Genomic DNA, 14955 nt, shown 5'->3' with positions numbered 1-14955 from the left:
TTAATTCCCTAGAAATTTGCTTTTAAATGCTCTATAAACACGACTTTTGCACTCTGTTTTTACAAAAAGTTCCTACCGTGGGTGGGGGTATACCCCCTCCCACACCCTCCCCCCGCTCTGTCGCTTCGCTCCCTCGCCGAGGATCTCACACCGTCACATGAATGTACCCCCGTATGTTATAATCATAATCCTTCGCACTATTTTTTTTTCACTATGTTTAATTTCCTAGAAATTTGCTTTTAAATGCTCTATAAACGCACCTTTGTAATTTGTTTTTACAGATAGTCCCTACCGTGGGAGGGGGTATCCCCCTTCCACACCCTCCCCCTGCTAGGTCGCTTTGCTCCCTCGCCGAGGATCTCACACCATCACATATAAATATACCCCCGTATGTTATAATCATAGTCCTTCGCACTAATTTGTGGGTTTTTTTTTTTCACTGTATTTAATTTCGTAGAAATTTGCTTTTAAATGTTATATAAACACGACTTTTGTACTCTGTTTTTACAAAAAGTCCCAACCGTGGGAGGGAGGTATCCCCCTCCCACACCCTTCCCCTGCTCGGTCCCTCGCCGAGGATCTTACACCGTCACATTAATGTACCCCCGTATGTTGTAATCATAGTCCTTCGCACTAATTTTTTTCCACTATATGTAATTTCCTACAAATTTGCTTTTAAATGCTCTTTAAACGCGACTTTTGTACTCTGTTTCTACAAAAAGTCCCTACTGTGGTACCCCCGCTCTGTCGCTTCGCTCCCTCGCCGAGGATTTCACACCGTCACATAATGTGCCCCCGTCGAGATTTTGCCCCCCCCCCCCCCCCCCCAAAAAAAAAAAAAAGTGTTCCGGCGCGCTTGGTGATAAAGAGATTGTAATTGCTATGTTATCGGAGAATGGTGTTTGTAATACATGTATTTCTTGTCTTCGATCTATATTAATGGGAGTGTTTTGAGGTCGGTATCCCCTTTCTGACTTGTGTGTGTTGGTTGTGCCAATATCCTTTTTCACTTCTCGCTCAGAGCATGAGGAATCTCAAAGTGTCATAGCTTCTTTTGTTTCCAGTGTGATAATTGTCGTTGTTGTTGTTGTTGTTGTTGTTGTTGTTGTAGTTGCTGTTGTTGTTGTTTTTGTTGTTGTCATCATGTTGGTCTGATCATGCTGATTACACTATATCATCTAAAACACGGCCATGTACCATCTAAAGCACATTGCTATCAACACACCAACATCAACATTAGGACATAATCAATGTCTACACATCTATGTAACACGAATTTGTATCGGAATCGTAAACTGCCTTTCATAGTCTTTAAAATGAACTTTCCTTTCTTTTCTGCTTTGTCCCTCATTGTCCTTTAGCCTCAATCAAAGTTGAGTTTGCTTCAGATGGCGGTCTTCTGTATTTTCCTCCAATTTTAACATAATTATTGTGTACGATTACACAGTGGTAATGCAATTTCTGTCGTGTTATGTAAAGGAAAAATAAAACACTGAAAGGACTAATTCCAGATATCTTGTATGCCAAGTGTCGTTCATTATTTTCGTATTCACTGACATCTCGTAAAATTAATGTTCTGAAAAAAAAAATCATATCGGAATTGCAAAACGGAGTCACTGCACCTAAAATGTCCGGATGTGATGTCATTCATTTGTTGTAATGTATACAAAGTTTGACAAGTTGTTTTTTTTTTCCCTCGACTCGATTTTTTTAGCCCTTCCTTTTGTTTGTCTATTTTTAGCTTAAGCAACGATGATGGGCAACCTAGCTGTTTTGAAAATTGATATTGGAACATGGCTGGCCGCGAATCGCCCATGCAACAAGGCCTCCCTTGCCATCTAACGTATTCAATTGATGATCTCGTCAATTAAACTAATTAGGCATCGTGCCATGTCATACCATGCCATGCCATACAACAGCATTGTTCACGCTGTCACCTTTCATCTTAAAAAAAAAAAAAAAAAGAAAGAAAATTAATGAAATGATGCCAATGCGAGCTTGGCCTCATTTATACAGCAGACCAATGAAGCAAGGCAGAATGAAGTCAAAAGATACTTTAGGACTCGGGTTGTTGTTCTTATAGGTGAACTGCAACCTCATCATCGTCGCTGAGGAAAAAAAATAAAACAACAGGAAATAGAATATTATTTCATGTCATTTCACTTCATTTATCAAGTTTCCACGCAAATTATACAGTGTTGTATTCGTAACATACATGCACATCCATGACAATGAAAAGTAACACATATTTTTGAAATTCAGTGTAGAAAGTGTGAATGTGATAAGCAAGAATTCAGTATATAAAATATGAGTGTTGTAAGCAAAAAAAAAAAATAAATAAATAAAAAATAGTTGGTTTAGAATAGTACTCCGACTAAGATGGGGGTGTTGCCGATACGGATGGGCTCTTATCGTCATCAATACGCCGGAAGATGGTCACTGACGTCAAGTACTATTCTATGAAAGAAAATACGAAATGCCTTTTCACCGTCCTCATCCTCGTCCATGCCTTGAAAAAAAAAAAACTAAAAAAAAAAACTTATCTTTTGGTTTAAACATGACAACGGACAAATGCCCTTCCGTTCGTGACAAAGTGTTAGTTTATCAATTCATGCATTTATATGGTTGTTCACTCGAATTTTGACAGTACATTTCATACACGTACTGGCCCAAACATTGTCTTGTGCTTATGCAGCAGTTACTGGTAGATGTATGATATATAACAGTGTGAAGGGGGTTTGTCGAAAGAACAGATTACTGAAAAGTGTTATTCAACTGATAAACAAACTTGCAAACGGAAATGAGGTAAAAAGTCTTTTTCTAATTTCACTTTTTGCAACAACTCCTCCTCTTGAAGGCATGAAATAGACTATTAAGGTTCTGATCAAACTTTTTTATAAGCATCACTCAAATTGCTTGTGTTTCTAGATATTCAATGTTATCTAAGAGTTCGATGATAATTTATGAATTTTTACATTCGACTTGTTCGTCACATAAATTCCGGTATTTGTTAGTCTACTAATGACTACTCGTTTCGTCGACAAACAAAACGTCTATTAGTATAATGTGATTTATTACATCGACTAAACCCACCTGCAGTATGCCGGATAAGAATTAAGGGATACAGAAACGACAGCAAGTTAGAGATTACTATGATCTTTTGATGGTATATAATGATGATATCTAACATGTATCTTTTCTTTTCTTTTCTTTTGGTAGCTCTCTAAGAAAAAAAAAAACAACAACAGCAACACACAATTTTTTTTTTTTTATTACCTAATCTTCTTTTTCTTGTGCAGAGATTTTACTTGGGAAAATCCGTAGGGAAATATCAATGTTGGCACATCTATCATATAGATGATACTTTGTTTGTTTGTTTGTTTGTTCATACAACAGCTCATGGCATTAAAAGGACATTGTAGTCCTTACATTATCAGTTCGATTATAATAGACAAACAGGAAGCCAGTTCCTTTTTAACTGAAGTAATGGGAATCGTGTTTTGGTATTTTGTAGTAGGAAATCAAGGGTTGGGACAAAGACTTCTTGACACACAGTCACGAACCAGACCGGGATCTTCGACTACTCATCTGCAATGAAATTGAATCATATCAAATTCCATCAATGTAATGCTCGCCTATGGTAATAAAAGGGTGGGGTCCCGGAAAAAAAAAAGTGAATTCATCACGAGGACTCACAATGGAATGATGACATTCTTGTATGTAACCTCAGGCAGTACCGTTTCCTTAAGAATTTCCTTTATAACTGTAGATGTTCGTATCCCCACGTATGTAAATTTATTCTTTGAAATATCGACTTCCTGGAACCGGCACTTACTAAAGGGCTGAACAATTTTCGTGACGTTTTTCTCATATAGCTCTAACCTTTACTGAAATGTTCATAGCATGACTCATGATGGTCTTATCACATGTTTACTGATCGTACGTTATCAAAATTTACAGTCTAAGGACGGCATGAAAAGAAAAGAACATGATTTAACCCTATAGTGACCTTAATCTACTACCATCATTTTTTTTTGTTGTTGTTGTTGTATAAGGTGCATCTAAGATAGTTGTTGCTTATATCAAATGCATATTGATCGTATGAATTTCGGGTAAAATGTAAACTCCTCAGATCAACACTTGGAATAAAAAGAATCATGATTCTTTGCCCGCTAACCTCACTCTTCGGGCTGTCTTCCAAGAATATATCACATGACTGCAGTGTATCCGTATTTCGACACTGTAAAATCAACAGTAATGCTGGGTGTCCTCGTGAGGGTACTTGACCCAAATCGTGACAATCCATCGATCGCCGGCGCCTCTCGTGTTGTGCGTGTCTCCGTCTGATGTTTGCATTTAATTTGCCTCTGTCGGCAGTATATAGGCGCACGATGTTCAAATTTGGAAAATCAAAAAACTGTCATGAAAAATACAAAAACTTTTGGATTCTTGCCAGATGAAACAGCAGTCCTCATTGGCAGCACGAGCGTACAGTTGCTTCCTTGGCTAAAGTTTATCTTTAAATCTAAAATGACACGTGTTTACGATCTATTGTTTTCGAAAATTTTCGTTTTGGAACTATAGAACCACTTTGAAGTCAAACAAGCAAAATAGATATGATAATTATTGCTCATACAGCAGATTCGACTTGTGCTGTGCAAAAATGAAATAGATGTGGTGTAAAGCAGTCAAAAAATACACTGAATAAACTCACTTCAATAATCCCAAACACAATGCCTTCTGAAGTTGCCTACACGAGTGTAGGCATGTAGGTGACATTTTATCTTATCCAGTAACGTAATTTTAATCTTCTAAAGAAATTATGATTACGTAGACATACTTGTTCACTATATAGAAGTCCAAACGCATCTTGTTATTAAAACCACACCCCTTCGTGGCATATAATGATGTATTGATTATATTTTTCTTCTGACAGAGCGGAACGATGCCGAATCCGTTCTGCTCCGAACGCAATATTATATTAATGAATCATGATAATGATTGTTACGTGGGTTTTAAACAGCCCATGCACGGCAATAAAAAACGTATAAGCATCAAGGTAGCCGAAGTGTTGACTAATAGAACATTTGCCTAGTAAGAACGACAGAAACGATTTCTGGTCTATTCTGATGTAATATCTCAAATTAGTGGAAAACACTGGTATATTTGGAGTCTGGTGGTCAAAGATTCCTAGCACTTTTGAAGGTCAAGAGGACTAGAAGAGTTTGTCCGGTAGATGCGAAGTCGCATTTGTATCAGGGAATTCTAGGCGAGGACTGCATGCATTCATGCATTGCTGCTCTTGGTTGTTCTTAATTGATTATACACACATTCTATTATCATTGATTATATACATTACGATCCATCACAGCATTATGTCTTTCTAACAATCGATGATCTATCTATCTATCTATCTATCTATCTATCTATCTATCTATGTCTATTTATATATATATCTGTGTCTTCTCTTCTTTTAAAGGCGATGTTAGACGTCAGTTTTGACGCTGGAGGGCGTGTGTCTGTTGGTCTAACGGCTACCACGATCGTTTCGCAATGGACCTGGGCCGCCACTCTCTTGCAATCGACCACCGTAGCTACTCAGGTGAGTTAAAATATCGTGCCATACTCGGCTGCCTTCCATATGAATTCTTGATACATTACATGTATGTATTCCTACTTTTTCGCAGAGTGTATAAATACGATTGTATGTCTCTCTTTTTTTGTACTGATCATAACGGTGGAAATGTTATTTCTGGCTGGCTGTGTATATTTTCAACAACACGCTTGTCAAATTTCACACATTTCTTTGTAAATTCTGTTGAAAAAAAAAAGGTGAAAGTGAAGTCTGATTCCAATCAAAAATGATATTTATATGTATACTATATGAACATAATTTACTTATGAACATGTATGAATAATCATATTCCTTTCGGGACGGATTCTCGAGGTCAATGCAATTTCCCAACTTTCGATGGAGGTTACGCCACACAGCCGCCATTAATTTATTTGCAGTCAAATCCCTTCTCCAGAGACCTTTTTATCTTTTTCTTCTCAGTGACAATGATAATGACAATGACAATGACAACGACAATGACAATGACAATGAATTTTATTTCTTAAAACGGCCCATCCCGGGGCATGGAAGAAATACAATGAGTATAAAACACACAATAAGAAAATTAAATCTTTGGCAGTCACAACACATAAATACGTGTAATATAATATCGGCAAGATTTTACAACAAATAGAGCACACTGTGCCAACTGGCACACCTCACAGTTTTGGCACTACTAAAAATGATTCTAGTCAAACTTCAACATAATTATCTTACAAAATCTGGACAAATTCTTCAACGTTTTAATAATTTTCAGTAGCATCACGTGTGTATGTATCTTGTTATCATTGCAACATATTCGGCCTTGTAAATCATTGCGAAGCGTTTGACTCGATTTCAGCGTTTATTTCTTTTTTTCCACTTTGTATGTCTCATACACTGTTATTATCTGTGTAACTGTAGTGTATGTTTCTAATATATACTGGACCCCTTGGGAAAATCAAAACCTGCTGAAAGATCTTGCAACCCAAAAGTGGAAAATAAACTCATATCATCACGTCAACTTGGAACGGTGGAAGCAAGTGGAATTGAGAGTTCATTGCAAAACACATGGAACATTCATTTAGGTGAAAATGAAATTCAAAAAATGATATTCATTAATGATACCTGCTTCCATGGTAAATTTGTTTCTGAAACTTGGAGTAGGCATAAATAGCTTGCGTGTAAGCAAGATGGCGGCGACTAACGAATTGAGTGGCGCGCGCACTATCTGGATCTCGATCTCTCACGAAATTACGATATAAACTAGCTTGCTCCATTGTTACTTAATGTAACGTCCTGCATTGTAGTGTATCGTATTCGATCGTATTGTATTCTTTGTCTGTCTAAAGCGCATTGCGCACATGGCTGTAAAGTCAATCCCAATAACCGATTGCATTGCGTCCCAAGGAGACCCACATCATACAATATCACACCATACCATACCATACCATATCATACCATACCATACCATACAATACCATATTGTACTATACCACACGACACCTTTACATCCCATACCATATAATTGTTATCATACCACCCCATACAATACCATGCCATACCATACCATACCATACCATACCATACTATACCATGCCATACCATACCATACCATACCATACTATACCATACCATACCATTCCGCTCCATATACCATATTTCTTTCGTGGATCGCAGATGCTGAAGGAGAATCGTGAGTACTGATTTCCTAGTGCGATATAAACAAAGTGTCACAAGGCGTGACCACAGACACCTGCCCAAAACGCAGGAATTGATAAAAAAACAAACAAACAAACAAATCAACTCCAGGGATAAACTAAATGCATGATGATATGGATGTTTGTTGGGTTTGTTTTTTTTTTTTGTCAATGATATCTTGTAATCAGATACCACTGAGGTATGTATTGATTTGCTTGTGATTCCAATAAAACACATTTAAAAAAAAAAAAGATACCACTGACGGGGTTTACCTTCACGGCTTTCATCTGCTGTTACCATGCTGCGTTCATGGACATGCACGCTTCAAACAAAGTCCTTGCCGAGAGCCGCTTCGGAAATGGATAGCCTTAATGGATGTACATGCGGAAAACATGAAGGCATGTTTTATAAAAAAGGATCCGCTCGCCTGCTGATACACGTGAATGTTTCTCCGAGCTGGAAAAAGGAGTATGATTGCGACAGCTGTATGGTGCAGTCAGACATTATACCGAGGTTTCTGATCCGCACACTCGATCATAATATTTCACCTGCCTCATTCCTCGTCGAAATTGTTCAACTCTATATTGAGAGGAATATTGGGATGTGGCTGCTAGAGTGCTATTAAAAGTCGGGCATGCTTGAAGTAAACTTCTGGCAAATTTTTGTAGTCGCAATGAAGACTCGTATTTTATTGGAGAAAGTGTGCACAGCACTAAAATCAACGGAGAACTTGTTCGGTCTTCGACAATAATGAATTATTTAAATCTAACCTGTTAAAAAAAATACCCAAAGTTTGATATGTACCATCCTATATCGGAGCAGCATATAAAACCCCAGACTAAATTTCTAGGCTTTTGTTTAGTGAAAATCAAGGAGTGAGGGTTTGGACGGAGGAGAAGATATATTGCTCCAGTAATTGTGAACGTTTAATAGTTTGATGAATAAGTAGTCAATTCATTTTGGTACTTATATGCATCATTCACTGATTATTTTCATCCTGAATCTTTTATTAATTTTTCCAACGAAGTTGATCTCAGCTAAGATGAGACCGAAATTCAATATTTCTCAGTTCGTCAGATAGCGCGGTCCCAAAAGATGTGTTTATAAGTTCGCGAAGTTTGGGGCATTGGTACGCGCGCAAGAAAGAGTGCGCCGTCCGATGGCTTGTGATTGTGACGTAACAATGCATATCTGTACATGACAATGGCCTCGCGCTTCGGAGACACCGCCTGCAAACAGAACGAGAAGTTTCGCGGGAAATTTGTGGTCACACTGGCAAAACTTCGAGATGTTAAAGATCGCGATCTTAAACTTCTCGATCTTTTGCCAGTCTGACCGCGCCTTCAGAATGTCCAATATCTGCCACTTTTGTTTTGATTGTAACTCGATATCAATCAGATTGTTGACTATATAATGACAGGTCACTTGTTATCATTACTTTACGACTATAGCCTGCTTTTTTAAATTAATATATCACGCAAGGAATTTGGTCGAACATCCAGTTCTCATGCACGTGTATCATTTTTTTTTTTCTGATTTTACCATGAGAAGTGGTTTTGAATTTCTTTCCGGTGACCATTTTTTTTTAAAGATAATAATTATGTGGAATCAGTGAATGCAAATCCTCACACAGCTTGACACCAGCTCCAAGTAAGCAAGACTTAAGAATGTTTGTAAAATGTTTGGTAAGGACTAATATAGGACTGTGTATTCTACAGCGTATGTGGATAATTAGATACTGTGGGGGTCCAGCAAACCGAGGAGGAAATACGTTTTGTACGCACATTTTTTATCGTGATATTCTTTATTTGAATTTCATTCAATATCAGGCTCATTGTTACAATGAAACCAATATGAACAAAAACGAGCAGCTGTATTCTTCTCATGCACTTGTGCTATACTGTGCTACTGAATCACATTCGTGTTTTTTTTTTAATCAAGTATGAATACCATGTATACAAGAGGGATATGAAATTCTGCATAAATCTCATAATACAAAAAAAAGCTATCTTGATCAACTTGATCATACACACACACACACACACACACACACATACACACATGCATGGAAGCACGCTGAGGTAATAATATACACGATAATTTTGAGCTATCAGGGAATTGTGAGATAACTAATGGGACTGGGAGACCAATAGATATGAATAAAAGCTTATCGGGAAATTTGTTATACACACAAGCATAAAAGAAGAAGAAAAAAAAACTATTTTTTTTTTTTGTTATACACACAAGCATAAAAGAAGAAGAAAAAAAAACTAACCAAATAGATTGATGTTGTTGGTTTTGTTTTACTATACCACCAGGCAATATGCTAATGAAGCTTTGTAACGTGTTGTGAGACTGCTCTCCTGATGATATTCCTGATATTCAAACTACGTGTAGAACAGGTATCGCCGGATAACGGGGCAAATGTGACTCACTGGATTATGCGTTGACATGCACTTTGAAGGTTACACCTTGCCATCCAATTAACATGATTCATATTTAAGGTTGTCGATCCGCCAAAATGCGTTTTATACAGTGCGTATCAAAAAAAAAAAAAAAAAAGGTAATCCAGCTTTGGAGGGCGACTGTTTCATCATTGTCAGCTATGGAGAGCACAGTGTTCGGTGTGAGGAAAGAAGAACTCTTCCTCTTTCCATTGATATCCAATTATGTTGACAGATGTCATGCATGACTGAGCACACAAACTTTAAAGACAACAATAACAAATTGATTTTTTTTTTCCAAGTTTGAGTGTCATCGTGAGGGAACAATGAATGTCTCACTGAATGGATGAGATCTGTCAATGAAAGTGGTCAAATAAAAAATAGACCAGTCTTGTGTTTACAGGTTTACAGGTTTGTGTTTACAGGGTTAGGGTTTGTGTTAAGGGTTTTTTCTAACATTAATGGTCCATAACCTTTGACGTGGCCACTTGTTAGATAACTTGGTCACTCCCACAAAGACCAACCCACACGGTCCATGTCTCTCTGTTCGTATTCAACACATAGCTCGCAGCTACAAACCATGTCTTGAATATGAAGAGAGAAAATTGTTAATGGGTTAGCCTTTGTGCGAGTCACCAAGTTATCGACAACGTGGCCACATTGAAGGTGGTGGACCATAAAAGGTTAAACAAAACATAAACCTGCAGTTGTGTGGGCTGGCCTGTTAATGTGACCACTTTCATAGATCTCACCCATTCAGAGAGACATTCATTGTTCCTTCACCATGTTCACGATAACATTAACATTGCGCTCTTGCATAGCTGGTAATATTTTATGAAAAAGTAGCCCTCCAAAGGTGGAATGTCTTTTTTTTTTTTTTTTTTTTTGATACGCACTGTAATGATGAAGGGCATCTTTGGATGAGTTCACGGGGACTTTTTTTTTTTCAAGGGTATCCTCTGTTTGTATGCGAAAGCGCACTTGTAAGGCTTATTATAGAGACCAAAAATAAATAAAGAAGCTAATATTATGTCTCCATCATTGTCACCAACTCTACGTTTTATATCTCACCAAGAGTTTCAAATGCTTTATCAATGTTGATCTGTGTCATTACGTTTTCCTTCTGATTTTTGCCAATGTACTTGATTCAATCAAACAATACACTTTTCTCACTTATACAGTAGCTTTTATACGTAAAAGGTCATTCAAGATTTTTAAAAAAAGTGTTTGTCTAATATATATATTATATATGTGTGTGTGTGTGTGTGTGTGTGTGTGTGTGTGTGTGTGTGTGTGTGTGTGTGTGTGTGTGTGTGTGTGTGTGTGTGTGTTGCTATCACCATGGTAACCATCTCTGTTTCATTCATTATCTCCTGTTTCGCCCATTCACGCAGAATGGCATAAGTGGGCCTTTCTGGTACGCGGCCGGGGCCAGCATCCCAATCTTGCTGTTCGCCTGCCTGTCGGTGCAGATGAAGACACGCGCGCCTGGCGCCAAAACTTTTCTGCAGGTCATCCAAGCCCGTTTCGGCAACCGCACCCATCTGGTCTTTTGCGCCTTCGCCATTCTCACCAACATCATTGTCACGGCAATGCTCATGCTAGGTGACTTTTCATAATCTCTCGTTCACTTACACTTTCTTCCGTCTGTCTGCCTCCCTCCCCCCCCCCTTCTCTCTCTCTCTCTGTCAAATGTCAAATAATAATAATAATAATAATAATAATAATAATAATAATAATAATAATAATAATAATAATCTTATTTACTTTATTTACCCAGGGTAGCCTCTTCAATGTTGCCATTGCTCTACCAGAGGACCCTGCCATTATTATTACCATAGCTTTGCAAGGTATACCCATTTATACAACTGGGTCGGGAGGGCCATGGTGGGTAAAAACATCTTGTATTAAAGCGTAAGCACTGGGCGGGAGTCGGGAGTCTTATCCACCATACCACAGCGCCCCCACGAAAAATTAAATGCTTCATGATATAAATCAAAATGATACCGATTTCGAACCGAAATGTTCTCAAGTAGCTCCATCTCTCCCTCCTTCAATTTGTTTCTATCTGTTGTTTCTCTTGCCTTTACGCCCCACCCCCCCCCCCCTCCTCTCCCCCTCTCTTTCTGGAATAATGCATCCTTCATTATCTAGAGCTGCTCGCAATTTTTACGAAAAACGCAAATACTTCCCTTTGGCAATATCAGAACAATTGTCATCAAAAACTTCGAGGCGTCATTTTTTTTCTTATACTTCTTCCTACCTCACCATTATTGTTTACGTCACTTCCCTTAACTGTCCTTGTCTGTGAGTGTGCCTGTCCCTGTGTTATCAATTTGCTTTGTCCATCTGCATCCCCGTTGGTCTGAGTATATATTCACTGGAACCCTTTGTGAAGTTAGGGGGAAGTCACCTTGTTATACAACGTCAAAGTAATACTTCTCCTTTATATAATGTGCTTGATCGACAATACTATTATTTATCTCCTCCGCCCTTTCTCGTTCAGTTTTTTTTTTCCAGTTTCCACTGTCTAAATACCATCGTTCTATATCAATATCCATATTAGCCGGCATTCCTTCTTACCATGCTTTGAATGATAATAGTCCATCAATTAGTATCTCGATAGATTTGTTGTTAACTACTATCTTTGATACAGTTGAACAAATATATCTCAGTTCATAGTTTTGTTTCAGAGTTCGCAGCCTTGTTTACGTCGTATATGCATTGCTTATAAATGGATGTTATCATATGTACACACACACACACACACACACATATATATATATATATATATATATATACAATATATATACATGATATTAGTATATATATATATATATATATATATATATATATATGTATATATATATATATATATATATATATATATATATATGGTATTAGTGTGTATGTGTGTGTTTACGTATTTCCCTGTGTGTATGATTTGGTAAAAAGAATCAAAGGGTATGATTTGGTAAAAAGAATCAAATATATTGTACTGTATGTTTGAAAAATGATTTAGCAGCACAAGAAAGAAGAATACAGCTGCTTTCTTCTTTTGTTGGTGGATGTATTAATTTTATTGTTAATATGGATTTCACATTGAATGAAACTCAAATAAAAGAATATTATTTAAAAAAAAAGTGTGTGTTCTGATGCAGAGTACGTGGAACAGTCATGAAATGAACCCACAAATAGATTAGTACTCCTCAGCTCAAGTCAAATCTTTTTTGACAGTGACCAATATGGATTGATTGGGGGTTTTGGAAGCAATGAATGCAGAACTGTTTGTGTTGTCCGAACCTGACAAAAACATTTCCTTGCATGCAAATATAGGCTATTTTGATAAAGAGATAACACAAGTACTTTTTGCATATGCACATGATTATTGTTTTGCCTCATACTTGATAAGTCCACTTGGATTATAGGGTGCTCCCGAATGACTAATGACGTGATTACATACCCCAAGCCAAGCTAAATGGATCATGGTGTGGTAGAGCATGTAATTAAATGTCGTTATCACTCTCCTATGGGGACCAACAGACCTCTATTAATCTGTGTAAGTGCATCGCGGCCTTGGCAGTAAAAAAAAGAAAAAGAAAAGAAGGTAACAACGCAAAGACAAAAACAATGCGACCCCGCCAATCAAGGGCACCCTCATCATGTAAACTATTTGTAAATAAGGATCTTGTTGCGAGGGACTTTTGGCAAGATGATGTTGATCCACATATTTAACAAGCACGCTTGTCTTGGCAGTATGAAAGACAGTGTACGTGAGGAAATATACACCCCCCCCCCCTCCCGTTACACATCATGCATGCATGCATGCAGTGGTGGATCTGGGGAGACGTTGGCATGGACGGAGCACGCTTTTATGCAGTTGCAATATATGTCATGACAGGCTTCTATACTTTATATCACGAGAGTACTCAGAGACAGCAATGACCTCATTTTACAAAGATCAAACGCGTAATGATAATTATCTGATATCAGATTTTTTTTAATCAAACCACAATTAGCAAAAGCAGTTTGTTGACCTTGAGTAGTAACACTTGCGTCATGCCATAATGTTAATGACCATTTATATGACCAGTACTTTTTCCTGGTCTTCGTGTATGTGATGTCTACAATTTATGTATATTATATTCTGTGATTGGTACATGATTATACATAATATATTCATTCTTTGTCGATTATATGATTTACTTTGGAAAGTTGTTTGTTACGTTGTTATCTATTTTGTACTTTTACAAATGCAGGAATAAGATAGAATAAAAATAAAATCAAAATGAAAGAGAAATTGTGTTAATATGTAAACTGTTTTCTGTCTTATTATATCCCGTACGTTCTAATCCTTGTCAACTGACATACTTGCTTGATTGCCTTGATTTTATCAATTTGATTTCCACATTTTCATCAAAAGGGAATACACACGGTTATAAGAAACGTGTTTAGCCATAGCATCAAAAGTTACAATATCTAAAACATTGATGTATGTGTGTGTGCTTGTGTTTTAAAATCTTGTCCGTGTAAATGTCAGAAAGTCCATAACTACTCGTTATTGGTACAGAACGGTGGACACGGTACTAAAATCTATGTGAAGAATTTGTGATCAGAAAGTATAATGTGAATGTGCACCCAGCGGAAGTTACAGCTGAACTGATTATGGGGTCTAAATGATAGAGCGGGCGGATATACCCAACGAAACTAATGCAATCATTCTCGTTTGATAAAAGCGAGACTGATAGATTTTGTTTGGGATTTTGAGGTGTATGTGTTTGTTGATTGCCGCTGTATCATGCCAAAGAGATATATGCTAATTCTACTATAAGACAAATAGCCTTTAGATTAGGATTTACTTCCAAGCATAAAGTAGCCCTTTGTGAGCCTTGCATGACTAATCACGTGTTTTGATAAGGACGGATATTGTGCAGATGGGAAAAATACCGTATACAAGTCTACATTTAATATACATTTGCAGGCAGCGTCGAAATTGCTGTTATTGGACTAAGTTTATTCATTTATCTATATACAACTACTTCACACGATCTATAGTTCGGCAGAATTGGAGTCTGCACGTCCTTTCACAATAAGACAACGAGAAGTTTGCCACAAATTAGTATAAAAGGCTTCTCAGAGAGAAATCAATAAATATATACTCCAGTACTATGTGCATGTACAAATTCATTACCTCGATTTTTGCCATCTTCTTTTTTC

General features: G+C 37.3%; 1 protein-coding gene across 1 annotated transcript in view; it reads left to right on the top strand.

Moving 5' to 3' along the window:
• Positions 1-14955, top strand: part of LOC140238211 (uncharacterized) — a 74306-nt gene that overhangs the window by 46603 nt on the left and 12748 nt on the right. Inside the window, exons 2-3 of the mRNA XM_072318148.1 lie at positions 5480-5602; positions 11133-11343. Coding sequence (XP_072174249.1) covers positions 5480-5602; positions 11133-11343 — 334 coding nt within the window. The remainder of the gene's footprint in view (positions 1-5479; positions 5603-11132; positions 11344-14955) is intronic.

The sequence above is a fragment of the Diadema setosum genome, chromosome 14, assembly GCF_964275005.1.
Source record: "Diadema setosum chromosome 14, eeDiaSeto1, whole genome shotgun sequence".
NCBI classification, from domain to species: Eukaryota; Metazoa; Echinodermata; class Echinoidea; order Diadematoida; family Diadematidae; genus Diadema; species Diadema setosum.
Note: the sequence above shows the minus strand (reverse complement) of the source record. Positions and strands in the feature narration are given on the sequence as shown.